The sequence below is a fragment of the Rhinolophus sinicus genome, chromosome 2 (assembly GCF_057876585.1).
Source record: "Rhinolophus sinicus isolate RSI-liver-muscle chromosome 2, RSI-T2T, whole genome shotgun sequence".
In the NCBI taxonomy this organism is placed as follows: Eukaryota; Metazoa; Chordata; class Mammalia; order Chiroptera; family Rhinolophidae; genus Rhinolophus; species Rhinolophus sinicus.
Genome location: NC_142502.1, coordinates 139,507,438 through 139,532,068, shown reverse-complemented (window position 1 = coordinate 139,532,068; position 24,631 = coordinate 139,507,438). Strand labels below are relative to the sequence as shown.

General features: G+C 48.9%; 1 protein-coding gene across 23 annotated transcripts in view; it reads left to right on the top strand.

Annotated features, from left to right (window-relative positions):
• The window catches only part of DYSF (dysferlin), a 200,559-nt gene that overhangs the window by 34,948 nt on the left and 140,980 nt on the right, over window positions 1-24,631 (top strand). For 12 of the 23 annotated variants that reach the window (XM_019718953.3, XM_074332153.2, XM_074332151.2 and 9 more), the window contains exons 4-11: window positions 3,796-3,901; window positions 12,141-12,255; window positions 13,959-14,170; window positions 15,758-15,886; window positions 16,312-16,374; window positions 16,990-17,040; window positions 19,692-19,722; window positions 20,311-20,426. In XM_019718953.3, the coding sequence (XP_019574512.3) occupies window positions 3,796-3,901; window positions 12,141-12,255; window positions 13,959-14,170; window positions 15,758-15,886; window positions 16,312-16,374; window positions 16,990-17,040; window positions 19,692-19,722; window positions 20,311-20,426 (823 nt within the window). Of the gene's footprint in view, window positions 1-3,795; window positions 3,902-12,140; window positions 12,256-13,527; window positions 13,621-13,958; window positions 14,171-15,757; window positions 15,887-16,311; window positions 16,375-16,989; window positions 17,041-19,691; window positions 19,723-20,310; window positions 20,427-24,631 lie in introns of all 23 variants that reach the window. The other 11 variants (XM_019718921.3, XM_019718872.3, XM_019718884.3 and 8 more) reach the window with 1 other exon arrangement.

Sequence of the window (24,631 nt, the reverse complement as noted above, 5' to 3'; positions counted from 1 at the left end):
CCAACCCACCAGGCTCTGCACATACCCTGAGCTGGCTAGGAGGCAACTTGTGCAGCACCCCCAGGCCCCTCCCTCTCTCATTTGGGCCCCTTAATTTACTGAATCTTGTCTGCCACTGGTTGCTGCCTGCTGAGCACGGGGCAGCCCTGATGCAAGAAGGCCTGTGGGCTCTAGCGTCTGTGTCTCAGTCTTGATCTCCAGATGGGGTGGGACTCCTCAAGGGTCTAGGTCTTCTCAGCGGTGAGGCCCCAGCATAAAGCCATGGCGCCTCCATCCTCTGTGAAATGAATGAAGAGTGGCCTTCAGGGTTTCCTGTGACAAGCCTCAGATCGCTGCCACCTCCCAGGAAGGCCCTCCTCCCAGAGCTACTCTGTGAGGTCCACTCAGGGGCAGCCTGCTCCTTTGGCTTAGGGGCAGGCAGCTTGCCTCCAGCGCTTCCTTCTTGGGGAATGGGGGCCTATGGCAGGGGTGGTATTTCATGGCCCAGAAAGATGTTTAAGGGAGGAAATAACAAGCAGTCCGTCCTGGACTACTTGCCTGGGCTGGCAGGGGTGGGGCCCGGCTTCCTTCTACACTTCCTCCCATTGTTCCCCACCCCTCTTCTGGGAATTCTCCTGGGGGAAGGAGGGGCTAGGTGGCAGGGTCCCAGAAAGAGAGACAGAAGAGGCCTGCTTTGCTCTGTGCCCTCTGGCCCCACTGGTGCTCTGCCCGCAGAGTGCACAGCAGACTGGATGCCCAGGCCGGTACTCCCTCTGCTCCTATGCCTGGCCTGCCTCCCATCCCCCAGGCCGATGCCTCAGGGAATCAGGGACCCGAGTTCCAGGGCAGACTCTACCTCTTGTTCGAGCAAGTCCCTCCTCCCTGCCTCCTCAGTTTTCCCATGAAGGACAGGTGACTGACTGCCAGTGTCACAGGGCTGCATGGTCCTCTACACTCCCTGTCTGGTCTTTTTGGAAATGCCTGGGTGCTGAGGACACTTGAGGCAGCACACTGGTGCCTCCTCCTTACTGGCCTCAGGATGGACATACTCAAGGAGCCCCAGCTTAGTAAGCTATGGTACAAGCTTGCTCCATGCTGTGAAGGAATATAACACAAACCAGTCCAAATTCTAGAAAATGGTGACTCTACTAGCACTGTGAGGGCACTTAGAACCCAGAATGAGTATCAGTGCACATCTCTGCTTGTAGCCCTTTCTTTACAGAAATGTTGGAAAAATTGGTCGTGAATATATATCAGGCTTATTGCCCTGCTAGCAAGGAAACCTGCAAGGTGACCAACCAAGAGTCTGCTAGTTCCCAGAGGGATGAAAATAGAAGGATTTTGTTGTTCAGAAACTCACATAAGCAGCCAGTTTACTTATTTATTTATTTATTTGTTATGGTAAAATACACATAACAAAACTTACCATTTTAACCACTGTCGATAAAAGAACATTCAGCCTATAGAAAAGTTTTGTAAGAGTCTGAGCCAAATTTTGAGGACATGCGAGGAGCAAAATCTCTACGGATTGAGAAAATGCTCCAGAGAATGGCAGTTTTGCATTTCCTTTTATGCATTTAGATTCAAAGGAGAAAAATAAGGAAGGTACATGAAATCCATTGGTGGTAGATTAAGGAGGTGGGAGAACACAAAGTGGGGAAGTCTCTAGGATTGGATAAAAAGTAAAACGGAGAGACACATACTTCTTCTCCGTTGGTGGGTACCAGATTGTTGACATTTACAGCACATAGAAATGGTATGCGGGGAACAAGATAAAAATGAGGGATTCTGTGGTCTGGCTCTGGTGCCTGGAGTTGTGTCTTTGAGGGGTCTGGAAAAGAAAATTACTCTGATATTTCAAAGGTATGTTATCCTAGATGAGTAAAAATGGACAGGGCTCACTTAAGGTCAAGATTGATCTTTGCTAAAGAAGCTGTAGGCCTGGGATGTGACTACCCGCTATGACCTGCCCAGTTAGGAATTTATGATAAGATCATCCTGTGTGTTTACTTTTGGTCACTGAGCTTGTCGGGTTTATTACATAGCCCCTTTTTCATTCACACCATTTTAAGTATACAGTTCAGTGGCATTAAGTACATCACATTTTTGTGTATCCATCACCACCATCTACCTCCAGAACTTTTTTTGTCACCCCAAACTGAAACTCTGTACCCACTAAATAATAACTACCTTTCCCTATCAACCGAGCCCCAATAACCCCCATTCTACTTTCTGTCTCTATAAGCTTGCTTGCTCTAGGTACCTCATATAAGTGGAATCACACAATATTTGTCCTCCTGTCTGTCTTATTGCATTTAGCATAATGTTTTCAAGGCTTATTCATGTTGTAGCACGTGTCAGAGTTTCTCTCCTTTTAAACTCTGAATAATATTCCATTGTAGGCACATACCACATTTTATTTATCCATTCATCTGTCAATGGACACTTGGATTGCTTCCACCTTTTGGCCATTGTGAATAGTGCTGCTATGAACATGGATGTCAAATATTTCTGAGTCCCTGATTTCAATGCTTTTGAGTAATTACTCAGAGGTGGAGTTGCTGGATCATATGATAGTTCTATTTTTGATTTTTTGAGGAACCGCCCTACTGTTTTCCACAGCCATTGTACCTTTTTCCATTCCCACCAACAGTGCACGGGGTTCCAATTTCTCTACATCCTTGCCAACATTTCTTGTTTTCTGGGGTTTTTTTGTTTTTGTTGTTGTTGTTTTAATAATAGCCATCCTAATGGGCATGAGGTTGTAAGCAGCCAACTTTAACAACGAGCTAATTAGGTCAATATTAAAGTTTATGTCATGATGTCATAAAAACCCATATTCAAATCAGATGTTACAGAGACCAGAAGAAGTACATTAGGCTGATAACAGGTGTGCTGCTTATGCCTTAGGGATAAAAAAATTAGGAAGCAAATGATGAGAGGACACCTGTGGCTGTTCTTTGTTGGAGCTCTGACAGTAGGAAGCATGCAGAGCTGAATGCAGACACTAGGCTACAATTGTGATTGCCATGGGCTGCTGACGGCCCCTGATTTCCTGCTGCCCGTTTCCTCGCTTAGGGAACATACTACTTTCCTTGGCTCTCTTTGCAGAGTCCCTTCAGTGTTCATCACACATTGACCTATTCTTTCCTAGGAGCCCATCGTTTATGGGACCCCCTTTCCTCAGTCAGAGATGTGGCCTCCGTTGTGTGTGGTGAGACAGTCCTGGGCGTCTCTCGGGAGTGGACATGTCTACCCTGGCCCAATTTTCTTTTCTTCTTGCCCTGAAGACAGGAAGTTCTGCTGGTTTTCTCATTCATAATCATTGCTGGCCGAGCCCTTAAACCAGTATAGGCAGCCTGTATAGACGTGGGTCAGATGAGCTGCTGAGGCGTGGGAGCAATGTAGATGTGACAGTGGAGAAAATGCCCCTGCTTTCAGGAGATGCCCAGGTGTTTACTGAGCTCTGAGGGCCAAGACAGACAGACCTTATGTGGGGCACCCTGGCAGACTGGGGTGCTGGGGCTGGGCCTCTGAGGAGAGGCAGAAAGGGGTCAAAGTTGACCTTGGGGGAAGGGAAGGTGTGTCTTGTCCTATTTGTGCCTGGAGAGGGGCCGGGCACTCCAGGGTTGGTGCTTGGGGTGGCTGGAGGCAGGGCTGCAGGGGGGGCTTGAGGTGGTCCTAGGGGATTCTGGTGTTCGAGGCAGATCAGCTTGTTTGTGTGGTGTTTGTGTGGTGGTGGTGGTGAGGGGTATGGCGGGAGAAGAGCCAGTACATTAGGCTGGTTTTCTACATTTTACTTTTCCCTCCTCTCAGGTTCCTAGGGGAAGCCAAGGTCCCACTCCGGGAGCTCCTTGCCACCCCCAGTCTATCTGCCAGCTTCAATGTCCCCCTACTGGACACCAAGAAGCAAGCTACAGGGGTAAGTGCTCATTGGGTCTCTGCATCAGACCAATTTCTGGTCCAAGGCCTTACCTTTCAGACCCCAGAGTGTGTCATACTCCAGCTCCAAGCAATGGGGCCTGGCCGTGCCTGGCTACAGCTCAGGGTGCCTGGGAGGGATTCTGGGGTGGAAGAGATGGGCCGGGGACAGGCGGGAGCCCAGCGCCACCTGCAGGGCTCAAGTCAGCCTTGCCTCACACCTGCCCCTGGGTCCTTCCTGGGGTTGGTTAGAACTCCAGAGTGGAAGCTGATGTCTTCCCTAGCTTCCTGCAGCCTTGGTTATGGTTCTTCCAATCTCCCTGGCAGCCCTCCCTCACCACCCAACCCCCTTCTCCAATCCAGAATATCTGAGTCATCTGGGTCACAGATCACAGAGGAAGAGAGACAGACATCCCTGTCCCCTGCCACTGGGACCTGTCAGACCCCCTTCCTTTCCTCCATTGTCCTTTTGGCCCCGCCCCCAGCCTTCCCACTGCTCTTCCAGTCTTCCCAGACAATTCCCAGCCCTTATCCCCACCCCGTTATTTTTAGTGAGCTAAATATACCCTGCAGAGTTCTTTCTTCCTGGTCAGTAGAATTCCTGACCTTCCCTCTGGGTCAGCCTCCCAGGATGCACTAGGGGAACTAGCGATTTGGAAATACTTCCTCCCAGTGATGCCAGAGGGGGATTCTGAGCTGAGTTCTTTCAAACAGAGTAGGGCCACCTTGCCCTGTGGAGTGTGAGTGCGTGTGTGTGGTTAGGGGCTCTTGGTTGGCTTGTTGCATCAGGAAGTGGCCAATCTGGGCAGAGCTCTGACTGGCACCATTACTGGGTACTGAGCCCTGAAGAGAGTGACTAACTGGAGTCCCACAGTGCATCGATGTCTAAGTGGGAACATGAATCAGAGGGTGCATCTCCTAAGCTCTCAGGGGTACAAGAGACTTAATTGGACTCCTGGGTCACTTTCTCCTGAGGCGTCTTAAGCCAGTGAAGGCTGGGCTGCTTCCTTGACGGGGAGATGCCACTTCCCAGGAGAATCCATTCCCTTCTCAGACAGTGCTCACCGGTAGACCATTCTGGTTCAGTGCAACATTCACTGAGCCTGTCTCCATCACCCTCTGAAACCCACTTTGTCCTCCCTTTGAACTCTCCACTCTTCTAATTCTCCTAATTGTTTGTAGTTCCAATTTCTAATGTGGTTTTCCCCTACACCACTAAGCAATTCTCTGACACCATCTGGGTGTCCTACAATTCAGTTCAGTGCTGACACTGTCTACCTGGAGAAGCATCAGGTTAAGGACTCAGTCCTACCAGACGGCTGCCCGCCTCCCCCCCCCCCCCCGCTTCAGATGCCAATTGCATGTCCAGTGCCAATTGCATGTCCAGTTTGTTAGCTGTGCTTCTGACTGACTGGCTATAGATTGGAGGTTCCAACGACCCCGTCCTTGAGCTCAATTAATTTGCTAAAGTGGCTCACAGAACCCAGAGGAACATTTTATTTACTAGATTACTGGTTTATTATAAAAGGGACCGCCAGATGGAAGAGATGCACAGGGCAAGGTATCGGGAAAGGGCTCGGAGCTTCCAGGCCCTCTCCTAGGACACTCCTCTCCCAGCACCTCCATGTATTCACCAACCAGAAGCGCTCTAAACCCTGTGCTTGTGGGGTTTTATGGAGGCTTCATTCCATATGCATGATTGATTAAATCGTTGGTCATTGGTGATTGAACGCAATCTCCAGCCCCTCTTTTCTCCCTGGAGGTGGGGTGGGGGTGTGTGTAGAGGGAGTGAGGAGGTAGAGGTAGGTACAGGGTGGGGCTGAAAGTTCCAACCCTCTAATCACACCGTTGGCTCCACGCAGCCTGCCCCATCCTTAGGTGCTTTCCAAAAGTCACTCATTAATATAGCAAAAGACATCTCTACGGCTTTTGCTACTTAGGAAATTCCAAGGGTTTTAGGAACTCTGTGCCAGAAGCAGGGTCTAAGACTAAATATATATTTCCTATTATAAATCACAATATCACATCCCATCGCTAAGAAGGACTCCGAGGACTTCCGGGGATCCTGGAGAGGACCCCTACAGGTGTAGAGCACTATTGGAGAAATTGTAGGCATCAAGGCAACTGGTGAGAGAGAGATTTTGAGTCAGGATCTGGTTGGTGCTTCTCCACCGCATGTCAGGGACGGGGCTCGTACTTTGCTGTGTATCTGGACCCCGATGCCGCCAGCCAGGATTTCTAGCTTCCTGGCTCAGCTGCTCAAACGTCTCTCCCCTCTAGCCCTACATGCATCCGTGACATTGGTGGTTCCTGCAAGTTCTTCAGCACTTGCTCCACTCCAAGCTCAAAGATGCATCCACCCCGAGACAGAGCTTTTCATACCTGGTCCCTGTCCGTGGGGCTGAGCCATTCCCTGGAGACCTTACCTTTCCTCCTCTCACTCTTGGTTCCCATAGTCTGCCTGTACTTCTGCTCACCAGCTGGGAACCTGATGCCTTCTTTTCCCTGGGCTGGGCCCCCTGACTGTCTGCGGAGCTTGCCAATCCTTCACAAACCATGTCTCCAAGAAGGGGATGTGAGAGCCAGTAGGTGATGGATGGGAGAGGATGGCTGGGCCCCACTTGGTTTAGCCTCTAGCTGAGCACAGCCTGGAAGAGATGGAGCCTCCATCCCTGCTGCCCAGGAGAGGGGCTGGGACCATCTTCCATTCCCTGTGATAGCACTAAGTCACAGTGCATCCCCAGGCAGGTCCCAAGACCCTCTGAGCCAAGGCTTTCCACCTGGGCCCTGGGGCCTGCTGCACTGCAGTGGGAAGACCAGAGAACTGGGGATATGACAGAAGCTACAGATTCTCACTGGCTTTTTACTGAGGCCACTTTCTGGTCTGGGCCCAGTGGGCAGAGCATGCCAGGTGTCCTCAGTTGGTGGTAGCTCAGATGGCCTCAGAAGGCCAAAGGAACTTGATGATGGGGTGATGGGAGTGGACACAGGGCCTGTGGGATCCTCAGGAAACCCTGGAAGGACTGAGAGGAGGAGGAAGGGCCTGCTGCAGGCTGGCATGGACTCCATTTGCCTGTCACTCAATGTCTCACCCAAGTCCCTTCAGATACGGCACGCTGGGCTGCGTGCCATGAGAAGATGCCAAATCTATCCTCAGTCAGCTTCTAGACGGAAGGGAAAAACACTACCCCTGTCCTGGGGGAGCCTCCAGCCCATGGGGAATGGACACACTTGGAGGAAAGAAGCAACATACGTGCAAATGTCTGTTGAGAGCAGCTTGCTAACGAGCGTGTGGATACACCATGGACACTGTGTTGGTATCATTTCAGTTTTAAAAGCCGTAGTCAGATCAGAAGGAGAAACCCACTGGGGGACAAGAACAAATGAAACAACAGAACAAATGTGGTGGGTCGGAGAGCCAGGGGGTACTGCATGTTGGGAGCAAGGACCGGATGTGGGCAGACAAAGTGCTCTGGTGAACCCTTGCGCTTCCTTCCAGCAGTTTGCCGATGCTGCCAACACCCCACCCCCACCTCAGCTCTACTTACCCTACATCTTACCCTGTGCTAGCTTCTGGACGTGGTCTGAGGGAATGGCAAAAAAGACCCAGGCACATACGGAGTTTTCCTGTCCACTCAGGAAGTGTGTCAGAGGAGCTCTATGTTTCGTCTTGCTGAGCTCAGTCAGGGAACTGTGGCTCCGGAGGTAGGTAGCAAGCAGTGGGGTGCATGTGGAAGATGGGCAAAGGACCCCAGGGCCTGGCTATATAACCCCTAGGCGGATCTGATGAGTTGTCCCCTATCTCTGCCTTTGGTTTCTTGGGCCCTCCCGGCTTGGGGGCCAGACAGGAGCCTGCAGAATTCTGTGATATTGTTGACTGTGACGTGACGATGTCAGACATGGGTGACTGAGGTTACCTGCTCCAGGCTGACATGTTTTAGTGGGCACGTGACTGACCGATAATGTTCGTGTGGTAGAATGTCTGCATGGTGGTGCTGTGGTTGGACACCTGAGGAATGGGGCTGTCCTGTGGGGACCTTATTGTGGAGGGACTTAAAGAGGGTCCTACTGGGCGCTGTAGGCCAAGGTCATGCGGTCTTGGAGAATATGCAGCTCACATACATCCGACAGGAAGAAAAATCTCAGCTCTGGTTATGTCTGGAGAAGGGGACAGGGGAGGAAGTATGATGTCACGGTGAGGGCACGATGTCCTGACTATGGGTGGGGTCCACAGACATACCCCCTTTCCTTTAGACCCTCAGCACAGCTGGGGGCCTCCGGGATTCACCGCCCGGGTCTTGAAGCAACGGCCCCTAGAGACTGCCCCCTGGTGGCGAGAACTGTTTTAGATTCTGGGTTAGGGATCCTTTGAAGCAGCCAGGAATATTTCTGTGGCTCCTTGATGGGCATATGAAAGATGGAGCTGCCTCTGGCCTGGAAGACTCATTCCAGTGCCCGGAGCCACCAGCATGCTGCCAGTTCTTTAGGAGGCAGGTGTGGAGTTATCAGCGTGGAGGAAACAAGATGCTCAGGAAACCCCAGGGAGGGCTGCCAGGCTGGTCTTGGGATTCCGGACTTGCTCCTCCTTCCTGCTTCTCCCAGAGGGCTGCTCCTGAGGCCTTGTGCTAAGATACTGACACCCAGGGCATGGCATGGAGCAGTTCCACTCCTGTGGCTCCACCTCTGCACAGAGATGGTGTACCGGAAGCCCCCAGGTGGTATGCAGGGGTGGGTAGGCAGGGCGAGCCCTGAGAAACAGTAAGGGGAGTCCTTCAAGGGGATCTGGTCCCAGGGTCAGGGGACCTCAGTCACTAAGTGTTAGAAGAACCTGGAGCTGAAAGGGAGCCAAGCTGTGCTCTCTTTATGTTTTGGCTCAACTCTCTTCACCTCACCGGGATCCACTTAGACCACTTGATTTAATACTGTTACCTGCACTCCCTCCTGCTTCCCTGGTCGCGCTTGCCCTGGTTTACCTTTTCTTTTCTTTCTAACATGCTGTATTATTTATGTATTTATTTTGTTTATTACGTACTGTCTGTTTCCTCTGCCACAATGTCAGCTCCATGGGGGCCAAAGCCTTTGCTTTGCTTATGGACATATCCCAGTATTGCCATGCTTGGCCCCTTGCAGGTGCTGGGTGCATATTTGTGGCAGGAATGGATAAGCAAATGAATGAATGAATGGGTCAAGCCAACTGTGTGGGGTGGGGCGCTACTCCCCATCTTTCAGATGCAGGCCCAACTCAGGCTAAGCTAAGCAAACACTCCACACAGGCCAGCCTCACGGGTAGTTGGGACCTGTGCTTGGTTTTGTGTTCTGCTGTCACCACCTCGCAATTCTTAGTAAATTTTTAACAAGGGGCCCGAATTTTCATTTTGCACTAGGCCTGCAAACTATGTGGCTGGTCTTGAGCTCACATTATTTCTCCTGGAGAGTGGAAATCAGCATGAGCGGGTGGGTGGGTGGCCTATGTGTCTGCTGAGTGAGATTCCTGTGGTTAGAACAGGAGCAGATTTCTCAGATTTTAACCTTTCATTTTAAAATAATTTAAGATTCAGAGAAAAGTTGCAAGAGGAGGATAAAGAATATTTTGTCCTAAACCATTTGAGACTAAGTTACCCACCTTCTGGCCCATCTCCCTGAATTTAGTGTGTATTTTCTCTGATTAAGGACTTTCTCCTCCAGAACCACAACACAAGCTACAACACTGAGGAAATTAAGGTTGAAACAGCGCTGCCATCTAACCCACAGATCCTCATCCAAGTTTCATCAGTTGTTTCAATAGTTTCCTTTAGAACAAAAGGATCCAATTAAGGATCATGTGTTGTGTTAGTTGCTTTCCCCCCTCTGGTAGAATTCCTCAGTCTTTCTTTGACTTTTATAACCCTTGAGACTTTGGCATTTTTTGAAATACAGGCCTGTTATGGTGGTGACCGAACCTCAGTTTGGGTCTGTCTGATGTTTCCTTGTGATTAGATTTAGGTTGTGCATCTCTGGCAGGAACATTGCATAGTGATACTACGCTGCTCTCGTATCCTAGGGTGATATGATTTTGATGTGTTTCATTGGTGCGTTATTAAGCTTGATCATTTGGTTCAAGTAGCATTTGCTGGGTTTCTCCACTAATCCAAATCCATTCCGCTTTCTAATAAGTAAGAATTTGAGGGGGATATACTTTGTGTAAAGACTCCGTGTCTCATCCAGCTTTTACCCAGCAGTTTTAACATCTATTGTTGCTTCTTGGTTGTATTAATTATTGTTTTGATGGTTGCTAAATGGTGATATTCTAAATCAGTTATTTTATGCTGCAGTAATCAGTTGGCATTGCCCTGTAAGGAAAAACTTCCTTCCTGATTTATTTTCACATGGATTCATGTATTCCTCTTTTAGTCGATGGTTTAATCTGTTACTATCGTTATTCATTTTCATGTTTCAGTTGTCCCAGATTTGGTCAGTGGCAGCCCCTGAAAGCAGGTTTCTGTGCCCTTTTGAAACGTTTCTATCATTCTTTGAGTATTTCCTTGCTTTCTGGCATTAAAAAACAAAAAAAAAAATTCCAGGATCATCTTCTGCCTACCTTGGCCTAACCCTGGGATTAGTTATTGCTCCGAAGAGCTCAATTAGCCTTTTGATGAAGTGGAGGAAAATACAGATGCCCAGGTCCATCCCAGACCCGAACGGGAGCCTCCAGGAGTCAGACGTGGGTATGGGCGGGGCTTCAGTGGAAGCTCTTTTTCCGACTTTGGGTTGCAGGAGCTTGGGATGCGAGTGCGGGCACGCAGGCTGCGCAAGTGGCGACACTTGGTGGTGGTTCAGGAACCTGCAGCGGTGGTTTAGGGCAACGCCTGGGATCCGGGTCTTAAAGGGTTTCCTCGTCTTCCCCGGCCTCTTGCCCCTTCTCCTAGGATGTCCTGGCTTTCGGCTCCTTCCTCAGTGTTCTGAGCCCCAGACTCTCACCAGCCCTGCCCTCCCTTAGCCTAGCTGCCCCTGCACAGGCCCCAGTCTGGAGGATTCAAGCCCCAGAGCTGGATACATCCGGGACTTTGACCTTCTGTCTCAGGATCAGGGTTCATTGCCGCAGTTTCTGGACACCCCTAATATTACCCAGTAGAGATGGATGCTTAGAGGTTTATACTAGAGCCACTCAGAGGATATTATGCATCATTAACAATTATGTACATAAAGGGTTTGTCAAAACCTGGGGAAATGCTTATTGTCTAACATTAAGTGAAAGAAAAGCATTTTATATATAGCAGCGCTGTACACTGTTTAAAAAGATTAGAGAAAACTACATCAAAAGATGAATAGTGGTGGGATTATGGCAATGTGTTTTCTTTTGCCTTTTTTTTCTTGAAAGTTTTTGAACTTTCCAAACTTTCTTAAATAGAACATTTTTTATTATTAATACTTTGGTTGATAAAAAGCCTGCCCCAGGAGGCCTGCTGGACCTGGGGTTTCAGGGAAGACTTGGCCAGGCCCCTGCTCACCTACGTGCTTCAAGGCTAGAGACCCGCTGTGGCTGTACCTTTTCTTCTGGTTCAGGGGCCCATTTGAACAGTGCAGGTCTCATGGTGGGGTCGGGTGGGATGGAGGCACAAAGCAGCCTTCCCTGTCCATGTGAATGGTGTGATCAGTCACTCTCCTCTTGGCCAAAGCTGGAGCAGCTGGAGATTAGGTGTGGACAGAAATGCTTCTGGGAGGAAAAAGGGCTCAGAAAGGTGAGTGGCACCCTGAAAGCCTCTCCGAGCTGGGGCTGAGCAGAGTAAGGATCAGGTGTCTGTGGAGACACAGGGCAGGGCCCTCGGCTGAGCAGAGTGGCCAAGGGGCCTTTTTCCTGAAGCTGAACTTAGCCTGAGGGTTGAAACATCCTGCAGGAGAGGCTGGATCGCTGATTCATTTATAGAAGCTTACGATGTACTCTATCGACTCATTTAATCCTCATCGGACCCTGAGGGGAAGGTGCTATTACTGGCCCATTTTACAGTTAAGGAAACTGAGGAACAGAAAGGTTACAGATCTTGCCCAAGGTTGCACAACTCCTGAGTGGTGAAACCTGACTTCAGTCTGTGCCTTTAACCACCTGACTATGCTGATGGGCCCCTGGAGGTGGCTTTGCCACAGTCTTCTGCAGAGCCGTCTTCCTTGGTGGCTAGAAGGAGGGAACAGGACGGATGCTGGAGGGCGGTGGTCTGAGGCCAATGCACTAACCTCCTGTACTCTCACCTCCCCATATCTTCCAGGCCTCGCTGGTCCTGCAGGTGTCCTATATGCCGCTCCCTGGAGCGGTACCGCTGTTCCCACCCACCACTCCTCTGGAACCCTCCCCGACTCTGCCTGACCTGGATATGGTGGCTGGTGAGCACTCTCGCTCTGGCAGGGCCCAGGGGAAGAAGCTCAGCAGAGACTCCAGAGCCTGTGGGTGGGGGCCACAGTGAGGCCACCTTCCCCAAGTTGAGGGAGGAGAGAGGGCACCGATGGGTAGGAGTCCTGAGATCTGCCTTCTGCCACTCAGGAAAAAGGGCAGGAGGTGCGCTCCCAGGTGCCGCTAGGATTCGTATGACGATGCCCTCCCCTCTCTAGCTATCCACGGAGAGGGCTGTGCCTGGGCTATGTGCTCTGCATTGTGCAGCTCCGGATGGGTGGGTGCTTTAGAGGGGTCTGTCCCAGGGGACACTTGAGGCCCCACCCACTCCCCAGAGCCCAGTGCTTGCCTCGCCTGGCACCCAGCAGGACTTTGGTGATGACATGTGACAAAAAAGTTGGATTTTCTTAAAAAGAGTTTTGGTTTGAAGTCAGGGGCCATGAGTTCCAGTCTTGCCTTGACACCAAATAGCTGTGTGATTTTGTGCTGGCCCCTCTTCCTCTCTGGGCCTACAGTTTATCATTTGTGAAAAGAGCAGACAATTAGCTTACTCCCAAGGTTGCTTCAGGTCTTTCAACTTGCTTCTGCTGGGCTTGTCAAGTGAGGACCAAGACCAGAGTTGCTGGTTTACCAAGTGAGGTCTTCGGTGTGGAAGCTGGAGAGCCCTCTGTGTGGTCCAGCCAGCTGGGGTGGGCAGGAAGCTACATGGATGGGCCACGTGGGGACTTGCCCATGGGAAAGAGTCTACAGTTCTGTCATGGTGAAGAGATCTAGAGGCAAACACAGCATTGAACCGAGCAACCCCTGTCTCAGTGCCCTAAGCCTATTCTGGAGCCCAGCCCATGTGTGGCTCTTGCTGAGGGAGGCAGAGCAGGGCTCATCTTTTTGGGACTCGGCACTGTCTGAGCTTGGAGACCGGGCGATCACTCCGGACTGGGGTATAGGTTGAGTGGAGTAGAAGGGGTGCTCCTGGTGACAGAAGAGCATGGAGGACCCCAAATGTTCTGGGACAGATTTTGAGGTGGATCTGACAGTTAGGTTTGTGCTGCTTGGGGAAGGCTCCTAGAGGTGCTGAATTCCCAGTCCTGCCTGGCAGGTTGTGAGAAGGACAGTCCCTGACAGACATGGCAGCTGTTCCTGAGCACTGTGTCAGGCTGGGGTGGGCAAGGAGAGCAGGGTTAGTGGTGGGGGGGGATGCACTGGGCTGCCTGTCCTCACCCAGCTCCCTCCTCCCCTCCTGGGGGTGTGCCCTGCCCATGTGCCAGGTGGCAGACAGAGCCGGGCTGAGACTTGGTCCCAGCTCAGTGACAGCATCGCGGACACGAGATACTCTGGAAAGAAGTGGCTGGCCCCTACGGGTGAGATGCAGTCAGGGCCGTCCCCATCCCAATCCTACCACCATAACTGTCTCATCACTGCCATCGTCAGCTCCCAAGAGTGGGATGAGGTGTCCATAGTGGGGAGGGCTAGGGCCATTCTGTTTCCTTCCTGTCGACGAACTGGACTGACTGCCCCCAGTTTTCAGCCATTGGAAACTTCTCTTCTTTCTTCCTCATCCATCATGGCTCATCGATGAGGGAAGGAGAGGGGTGAGGAGGTCTTGATGCTCATGCCCTTTGGATACTCCATTGGCTGGGCTGGGTCCGAAGGGCAGGGCCAGAGGGACCCAGGCCTCATCAGCACCCTCTCCTCCCAGACACAGGAGGAGAGGAGGACCCTGAGGACCAGGGGCTCACGGGAGATGAGGCAGAGCCGTTCCTGGATCCGAGTGGTGCCCCAGGCCCGGGGGCTCCCACCACGCCAAGGAAGCTGCCTTCCCACCCTCCCCCGTACCAGCTTGGGAATAAAAGGAAGAGAAGTGCAAGCAAGCCCAGGACGCTGCTGTCGGACAAGCCGCAGGACTTCCAGGTAACGCGGCGACGCCCTCTGACCAGTCTCCCCCTTCACTGGGTCAGCAGCTGCGAGTGCTGGGTGCCTCCCGCTCTGTGCAGCCTCGGGGAAGACCCTCAGGGCGCTCCTAGATGGCAGTCTGGTTTCCCTGGGCCCTGGGCAGATGTGAACACGTTGTTCACACTTTGGAGCCTCAGAACAAACCTCTTCCCAGCCCCTGGTTTTGCTCCTAAAAACGGTGGGGGAGCACCGCAGAGATTCTGCATATCTTTGCACCTGTTGTCTGTTTGCCAACCAGAGTTTACCTGGCTAGCTAGTCCCTTCTACTCGAAGTGTGGTCCTTGGACCAGCAGCGTGAGTATCCCCCGGAAGCTGATTAGACATGCAGAACCCCAGACCTGCTGAAACAGAATCTGCATTTTAACAAGATCCCCAAATCTAAGGAGCTCTGTCTGGCTATCTTTTTTCTCTGTGCATCCATGTCCTTCCGTGTTGGCGTGGATTTTTCCGAAAGTCATGTGGATTATGAATTTGTTCAAGCTCTTCAGAGAATGAAACTAATGTTAACCGTTTGACATATTTTTATCCCAAAATCCATCCCATTTTATTTGCTTTTTAACTTTGGTCCTTTGCTTATTCTTTTCCTTTTGTATAAAATTTTCCATTTTTACATCGTTGCATTTAGCGGTATTTAACTTTTAAGAACTACTTTTAAAGTGAAAAATAGGAAACTTACATCTTTATTAAGTGCAACAAATTGTACAAATATATTTTAGTTCTAAATAATGGTAATTTAAGCAAAAGTCCTAGCTATGACCACTACGTTATACTGAAAGAATTCTAACTTATTTTATTATAATTCCCAAGATATGTTCTTATTGTCTTTTTTCTCCTTAGAAAATTGATATATGTTTATTGTAGAACATTTGTACAATACAGTAAAATGAAGAGAATAAAAATCACTTATTCACTTTCCCATTGTTATTAATAATATATTATTTTATAGTATGCTATTTTTTAAAAAAGAGTTGGCCAATAAATACATAACTGCTGATTAGAAATTAGAACCAGTGAACATGTTATTTTTCCATGAAAATTATTTTCATATTTCAAAATTTCATATTTTTAAATATTTTGCCCAAATTTGGAAGTACCGATATTCTGGAAACCTTCATTTACTTACAGTTTAGTGGAGAAAACTCTTAATTTATTTCTCAGAAAGTGAGACAGCGTTGCATCTTACAAAGAATAGAGAGCACTTCACAAGTTAAGTTTGCCCTGTGAGAGAATTGTCAGTGAAGAATGTTCAAGCCACTTAAAAACATCAGTGTCAAAGGTGTGAGGTGTCAGTGGCCACATGAAATGAACCGGGGACTGGATCCTTGGCCCAGACCTGGGATGTAGTGCTGGTAGCTTACCTGGCAGCTCTTATGTGGAACAATGGGATTTTATAGGTAGGTGCAAGGGACCTTGGCGGGAAAATATGATTGTTTTTATAGTGCTCTTCTAATTATTTTTAAATACTCTTCCCAGGAAGCCAGGGGTGGTGGTGGGGGACTGACCACTCCCCCCTTCCTCCTGCTCATGCCTCCTCCTGGCTTTCAGATCAGGGTCCAGGTGATCGAGGGACGTCAGCTGCCAGGGGTGAACATCAAGCCTGTGGTCAAGGTCACTGCTGCTGGGCAGACCAAGCGGACACGGATCCACAAGGGAAATAGCCCACTCTTCAATGAGGTGGGAGACACTGGGTGTGAGGGCGACGACCTGAGTGGGCTTTCCAAATTGGGAGCGCATAGCCGATGCCTGGCAATTCATTCAGGTTTTACATGTGGTGCTAAGTTAGGGTCAAGAGCTATGTCAGGTCCTGAGTGGTTAGCGGAGGAACTGGAGAAAGGGTTCTAGCTCTGATTCCCGCCTTGGGCTCCCACTGCTCCACATCCCTGTCATCCTGCAGGGCTACCCACCCTGTCCCTGAGACGACAACCTCTGTGAGGTCAGGGGAGGAACATCCCGGAATCTATCTCCGAGCTTAGTGCTGGGCTGAGCTCACTCCACACGTTCTGTGTGGGCCAGACCTGAAGGCTGTGGGTGGGGCTGACCCTCTCCCTGGCCTGGGGTCAGCAAGCACTCACTTGTCTCCCTTTACTCTGAACCAACAGACTCTTTTCTTCAACGTGTTTGACTCTCCCGCGGAGCTGTTTGATGAGCCCATCTTTATCACGGTACGTTTCAGCAATCAAAGCCTCCTCTGTGGGCTGCATGTGTGTGAGAAGCCTTAAGGCCCGGGGCGTGGGTGATACACAACAGCTTCCCCCAAAGCTCCCGGGTCACAGAACTACCATCAGCAGCTCAGATGGAGGCAGCAGCTGAGTGGGGAGACCCTGCCCCTCAGCACCCGCGGTGCCGTGGGTCAGGGTCCTGAAGTCATTCTTGCAGTGGGCACTTTGATTTTCAACTTATTTTGTCCATGTGCCTGCTTCTGGCCAAGGTTTTCTTTCTCTATGCCCCTGCTCTTCCCTCCCCACTTTCCTCCAAAAGGCAATATATTAAGTGGTTAAAAATATGGGCTCTGGGGCCAAACTGTCTGGGTTTTCATGCTGCCTCTGTCATTTGGGGATTGTGTGATTCTGCACAAGTCCTGTAATCTGTCTTTGTCTTTGTTTCTTCGTCTGTAGAATGGGGATAATAATAGCATCACTCACAGGGTTCTCATGAGGATGAAACATGGCTTAGAACAACTCTGGAATAGAGTCAGGGAGGGAAGAGCGCTTGCGTTGGACCCTGTCTGAGTCAATATTTCCTTGTAAATGAGAGTGATAATTTATTTTCCCCTCCAGGTGGTGGACTCCCGTTCCCTCAGGACGGACGCTCTTATCGGAGAGTTCCGGGTAATAGTTTATTTTGTTTTGAAACCAGTCAGTTCTCGCTTATCCAAGTTAGTGGAGGCTCTGGATAATGTGCCGGGTTCTCACTCCAGGGATCCTGTCTGTCTTCGTCTGTATGGGTGAAATATAACTGAAAAAACAACAAAACAAAATCTTCTCCCAACCCAGAAATCCTCTCCACAAAGGTAGTAGAGAAAGAGAACAATTTTATTATTGAATAAGCATTAAACCAGAATGTGGTATGTATCACAGGTCATCCACGGAGAGATTGTAAAGACAGAAAGAAATCTTTTTATATAGCCAAGCAGATACAGCTCATTCCATACACGTTCTCAAGATGAACAGTAACTCGTCCTCAAAGAAGAGGAGTTGACAGCACCCTTGGTCATACGTAGTTCATCCTAAGTTTACCTGGTAATTGGGGTGACCATCTGTGTTGGTTAATTGACTTGACCCAGAGGGGAAAAAACAGAAAACAAGCTTGAATTTTTATGATAGGAGGTACTTTTGGAACTTGGAGCATAGCGTGCACTGAAGTTAGGCCCCTCTCTTCTCACAGAGACGGGGAGAGCCTGGAGAAAGACACTTCTGGGTCATAAAACTGATGAAAGTCTTATATAGTTTCCAAAAAAATTCATTTTGGAGAGACAGAGAAAGAACTTAACATCTATAAGTTTTAAAGGTAAATGTTCTGACAAAAACAGGGAAGGGAAATCTCTTCCCTGATTTCCAGCAGTGGGAATTAATCTTCTTATTTTTAATTTTTATATGTTCCTGACATCTGGGAAGGAAGCATGCAATATGAATTCAGGCAGCCTTCCTCTTAATTGGACCATCTCAGGCCAATTGACGCCGATACTCTGTGCCTGAGCTCACTCTCACCCTGGGTGGAGAGTGGGCTCCAGATGTGCAGTGAGGGGATGGGGTGGGGGGCCGTGGAGAGAGTGAGGAACCTGCCCCCCTCTTTGTCGCAGACAGTGCAGAAGTCAGCAGTCCCTTGCAGAGAACTGAGAACTGACTACAATTCAGCTCATAGAACAGCTTTAACAGGCCACATACAGTAAAAGCAACTAACGGTGGAGACCTTCATGAATGGTGTGTTAATGTAATTCTTATTGATTTTCTCATTTTTGAATTCCCAAGCATCTATCAAGTGGCAAGAAAGGGCACAGGCTTATTTTAACCTCTCCTATTATCCAAATAAAATATGATCCCTTTCTCTGGGAATTAAGTCACAAGATTGAAAACTAAGTCTTGTTTTCTGGAGAAGCAGTTTTAAAAGGAATAGTCTTGAGCCTGAGTCATTCTGTAACAAATAAGATCTTAATTATGTTTGGAGTCGCTAATATTTGAAACACATTCTTGTTCTGAGAACCTCAAAATTACGATTGTCGACATAAGAGACATCCAAGCTGGTAGATCATGTTGATGGGTTTATTTGAACCAAACTGATGACAATTGCCAGGGAGTAAAATCTCAATGGATTGAGAAAATGCTCTGGAGAACGGCAGTTTTGCAGCTTATTTTATACATTAGAGTCAAAGGAGGAGATGTAAAGAGGGTTACATGAAATCCACTGGTGGTAGATTAAGGGGGTGGGAGAAAGCCACGCGGGGAAACCTCTGAGATTGGACGAAAAGTAAAACAGAGAGACACATACTTCTTTTACCTTGGTGGGTGCAGTATAGTTAATAATTAACGTTTACAGCACGTAGAGATGGTATGCAGAGAACAAGATAACGATGAGGGGTTCTGTGCTCCGTGCTCTGATGCGATGGCTGTGCCCTGAAGGGTCTGGAAAAAAAGATGACTCTGATATTCCAAGGGCATGTTATCTTAGATGCAAAAAGACAGTAGACAGGCTCATTTAAGGTAAAGAATGACCTTTGTCAAGGAAGCTGCAGGCCTAGAACGTGACTACCTGCCATGACTCACTTTTAGTTAGGGTTTGTTTTGTTCAGACCATCCTATGCGATTACTTTCCATCTCTGAGTTTGTAGGGCCCACCATGCGGGCCTCCCCTGAGCTTGTCACTTTTCGTATGTGGCCTTTTTTTGGGACCACAAGGTAAAAATTATTTTTTTCTGATTATAAAAGTAATCCATTATTAAAGAAATATTTCTTAGAGCAGGTTTAGGTTCATAGCACAATTGAGTGGAAAGTACAGAGTCCCCATATATCCCTTGCCCTTCCCCCCACAATCTCCTCCAGCATTGACATCCCACTAATCTATGATTTTATTTTTATAGAAAATTATAAAATACAGGAAAGGATAAAAATAAAAATTACCCAAATCTACCACCTAGAGTGAACACAGTTATCATTTATGTTGTATTTCCTTTTCACTTTCTTTTCTATGCACAGATATACTTTACCAAACTTCGATCAAAATGTATTCCACTTCCCATGTACTAGCAAATGATGAACGTCTCCCCATGTCTCCAAATGTTCTTCAAAACTTGATTTTTTTTTTTTTTTTTTGAAGATCTGATTGGCTTTATTAAGGGATTCACGAATTGGGCAGCATCCCCTCCAGCAACTAGAAGGGCTCTCCTTTCAAAACATGATTTTTAAAGGGATGATATAATGCACCCCACTTTATGTAGCACTCCAGGGCCAAGAGTTCAATTTGTGTTTTTTCTGTTTGATTTCAGGTGGACGTGGGCACCATTTACAGAGAACCCCGTGAGTTGAGTTCTCATCACCTTGGCCATATCCTTGCACTTTGGGTATCGAGATGCTTGGGGACAATCACTTTCCTCCTTGGGGGTTTTAGAATGTAGAGTGTGATCTTGGAGGTGAGAGCTGCAGGAATGAAGGAGGGGCAGTCTTTCATCTTCTGGGTTCAACAGGCTCTCAGGGAGATCAAACCCTCACGAGGGTCTCAACGGGCTCAGTCGGGATGTTAAATCTGGAAGACCCCAAGCAAGGGTGGCTGGAAACTGGGGTCACCTCTGACAGGGACGGGTCATTTGGATGACAAATTTAGGATTTCTCCACATCCTCCTTGTTTCTGGTTTGCTCTGGTCACTTCCTGGGAGGAAAGCATCTGGCTTTGGCAGCCTTTTACAGGGGTTTCTGTTAACATGTCTGACTCAAGCATGCATGAACACTCCAAGCATCTTTTATTGTAGAATTTGAGTTCTGTTCCCATGTCCCAGTGGGCTAGTGCTTCATCTCACCCAAATGTAGTCTGCCCCAGGTTCCTGGATATGGTTGCAGACTTGGGTCCCACCAAATTCTGTGATCACTGATGGATGTTGTCTCTCTTAGGACATGCCTATCTCAGGAAGTGGCTGCTACTCTCAGACCCTGATGATTTCTCTGCTGGGGCCAGAGGCTATCTGAAAACAAGCCTTTGTGTTTTGGGGCCTGGAGATGAAGCTCCTGTGAGTACATTTCCCTGGGTCCTCCTCACAGTACCTCCCCTGATAGTGGAGGACGAAACAAATAGAAAAACAACTTTATTTTTCTGATTTAAAAGAATACACCGTAATTATGAGAAATGTAGGATATGTGGAAAAGTATAAATGAAAAATGAATCGCTCATAATTCTTTCACTCAGAGAGAGGTGCTATTAATATCTTTTTGCATGTACTCCCAGAAGGATATACATGTGTATTTTAAAATAATTTTTAATTGAGGTATAATTGACATATAACATATTAGTTTCAGGTATACAACATGATGATTCGATATTTGTGTACATTGTGAAATGATTGCCACAATAAGTCTAGTTAACGTCTGTCACCCTACATAGTTACCAAAAAAATGTTTTTTTCTTGTGATGAGAAGTTTTAAGAGCTACTCTCTTAGTAGTAACTTTCAAATATGCAATACAATATTGTTAACTCTAGTTACCACGCTGTACATTACATCCCCATGACTTACTTATTTTATAATTGGAAGTTTGTACCTTTTGACCCTTTTCATCTATTTCCCCCACTCTCCCACCCCCTGCCTCTGGCAACCACCAATCTGTTGCATATATTTCTATCTTGCCAAAGTGAGATCATTCTCTATATAATGTGTTGTAGCCTGAGTTTTATCACTTAAGAATATGTCATCATCACTTTTACAGGTCAGGAAGTCAAGTTATAAGTGGAGGTGGTAGAATGAGAAAGATGTTTAGAGTTGGGGAAGTACCAGCATCTTTGTATGTTTGGGGAGAGGAGAAGAGGTTTGGAATAGGTGTTGTGGGAGAGGAAGGAGGGGTTCATTAGATGTAAACAGGAGGGTTTCTGAGCAGACACAAGAATGCCCACTCTGGGTTGGAGACTGTGGGAGAGCCTCGTTATACTCAGTGGCCTAGAAGCAGAACAGAGGTAGGTGGATGGTGGCGTTGTGAGGTGTGGTTAAGGCAGGAGAGGTGGAAGCACAGGGCCGAGGTGACCAGGGCATCCGGACATGGCTGATGGCTCTGGGCATGGAGGATGCAGGAGGACAGGGCCGAGAGCTGATGAAGAGGACAAAAAATTAGGGACTGCACATTTGTTGAGCACCTGCAGTGTGCCAGGCTCTGTGTGAGTGGGGGTTGGAGGGGGCAGAGAGGGCTATGCCTCCAGCAGCTAAAGGGGCGCGGGGATTAAGGTGCTGTTGGCTGAGGACAAGGAACTGTGTTGGTGAATGACTTGTCCACATGGATGGGGATTATCTTACGGGAGAATTGGCAATCAGTTAGGCAAATGGTGAGGCAGGCACTGAAATCATCCAGGCATGACAGCAGTGAGAACTGGGGGAGAGCGCGGTCCATGTAGGTTGGTGTGGACTTTCAGAAAGGAGAGATGGTGGGGTGGTGGTGGGGGCAGCTGTAAGGTGTGGCCAGAAGTGGGAGAGGCAGGGGAGGGAAAGTGGGATCTCTCAGGGATGGGTGGTGGGCCGTGGAGCTGCCCATGGAAAGGTGCATGTAGTCGTGGAGGCCGAGGGCAAGTCCCATGAGGAGGTCAAGGGTGAAGAGCTGGCTGATGACAAGGGCTCAGGAAGCCACTGTGGAAAGGTTAGGGGAGGGAGAACCCAGGGTGCTGTGCAGGGGCCGCTGGAGCTCTGGTAGACAAGCCCTGCCCCAGGGCACCTGTCCTTGCTCTCTCATCCCACACACTCCAGCCCTGTCCCTCTGTAGCCTGTCTGTCCACCGTTGTACCTTCTTGCTCTTTCTACATGGCATCTCTGAATCTATTATCCCTTTGTAAAACCATCCTTCCTCCTCTTCTTATTAATTAGAACCTTGTTTTTCCATAATGAAGCCATGCCTCTTCAAACCAGCTCAGAGGGAAGCCCCTATTTTTCGCTCTAACTCTCCGCCAGTCTCTGGGATGGGAGGAGCAGCCATCTTTTGATGTCTCACTGCAGCCTCCAGGCCATAGCAGCCCTTCCCAACTTCAACACTGTCTCTCTTCCTTCAAAGGCTTCTTCACTAGTTATTTCCCCTCTTTTGGTCCTCTGGGCTGTTACCCAGCCCTGGCAGAGCTGGTCCAGGAGGATCCTGGCTTGCAGATTCCCGTCTTTGTTCTGAGGTGTGATGTGTCCTTATTGATGAGCCATCAACATCTGATCTTACTTCCTTTAAGATCCTGAGATTGGAAATCCCTCTTTCAACAACTGTCTTTCTGCCTCTTTCCCTCCTTCACCCTGCTGAATGACTGTTCTCCCTCACTGAGGTTACAGCCCCCGACCCCTCTTGGTTTCCCAGTCCATCGGCTTCCTTCTGTCACACTGTCCCCGTCCCCCAGCCTGGACGTCATGATCCTAATTCTCACTAGCCCCTAGGTCTCCTGCATATTTCGTGTCCCCCACCACCCTCCTCACACACTATCTACACCACTCCTTGGTCAGTTTTGGGGGCAGAAGTCACCCGGAGGTGCTGGTTACCATTGGTGTTGCCAACATTCTCTTTTACTTGGATGCAGTTTAATCCTTATTCCATTCCCTCACAGTGTCTGTTTCTCAGTTTTCCTCTTTCTCCTGAGCTCCAACCTCATCCTCCCATAGAGAGCCAGGGCTGCACATTGGTGAATGACGTGGGCTTCTGAATCCCCCTTGTTCCTCAGCTCATGCCCCATCTTCATTCGTCTTCACCCATTCCCCACTCCCCCCGCCTCCTTTGCCATGTGCTCGTGTCCTCCGCCATCTTGTTCTACCTTCTCTTCTTGGTCTCTTTTCTCACCCCTCTCCTCTGGCTCCAGCCCTCTCATCTGTACCAGGCTCAAGATTTCCCTGTCTTAACACACCCTTACCTTCACCCATTTCTCCCTACTCCTCTTCTCCAAGCTCCTCTCACCTTCCTTCCAGGTATCACCAACTTCTGGAAGGAGTACCTTTTGCTGTAACTTTATCAGCTGTTCACTGCTTCTGCTCTTCAGTATGATTCCCACCACCTCTCCTTCCTGAAACCACTTGCTTAAGGCTCACTCTTTGCCAGCTCCTAGGAGTGCTTCTCTGTCATTCGTCTGCTCTGTTGCTCCACAGTGTTTAATTCCAGAGTCATGTCTTATTTGAAACTGTCTCCTCCCTCAGCATTTGTGACTCTCTTGATTCTTTTCCTTTTTTTTTTTTAAAAGGGATTCTTCAAATTCAATGGCTTAATACAATTCCTCTGTCTCCTCTTTGCTGTATCCTTGACCTTCACTGCCGAGGTGCCCATCTCTGTCTACCTGAGACTCCTAAATTGCTCTTCTCCAGCCTGGATCATCTGAGCTCTGCTTCAGTTGCCTTGTAATAAAGCCACATTAACGTGTTCCTTAGGTCCCTCTAACTTAACATATGAAAACCCACTATTATTATCCGCTGCCCCCTCTTCACACCTGTTCCCCGTCCTGTGTTAGGTGACATCTTAGGAAATGGCACCAGCATCCACTTCATCCTCAAAGCCGGAGGCCTGAGTTGCATTCTTCATCCCTCAGTTCCACATCTGTCAGTGCACATGCACACAGCTGGCCAGTCTTGTTGGCATGACAACTTCAGTGCGTGCTTCTCCTCTTTCCCATCCCAAGACTAGAGTCTAAGGTCAGGCTCCCATCCTCTCTTACCTGGGCCTCTGTGAATTAAGATACAGGTTCGGCTGCTGTAACAAAGATATCCCAAATAGGAGGTGTTAAGGCGGATAGAAGTTTATTTCTCTCCCTCATAAACGCCTGGGTAGGCGGTCCAGAATTGGCACGGTGCTTCCACAGAGATGAGAATGAGAAGCCTAGGCTCCTGGTCTTTGCTCCATCTTCATCAGGCGGCTTCCATCTCCTGGTTCCGGATGGTTGCTCCAGTTCCCATCATCATGTCTGTATTATAGGCAGTGGAATGGGAGACCCTGCTTAAAGGTCTGCTTTCCCTATAAGATGGTGAGCTCCACAGGGGCAGGGCCTCTGTCTGCCGTGTTCACGGCTGCATCCCTCATCCTCCAGCACCGTGCAGACACTGAATAGTCACTCAGGAAACACTTGCTGAGTGAACGATCAGCCACCACTGAAGACAAGAGTGGCCAGCTTAGACCTGTCACTTCTGCACTGCTTTTAAATGGGTGGAGTGGGAAGGCGGTTATGTTCTTGAATGCCCACCATGAGCCCCGTGCATGTCCGTCAGTATTGACGTGGATCCTCCCAAC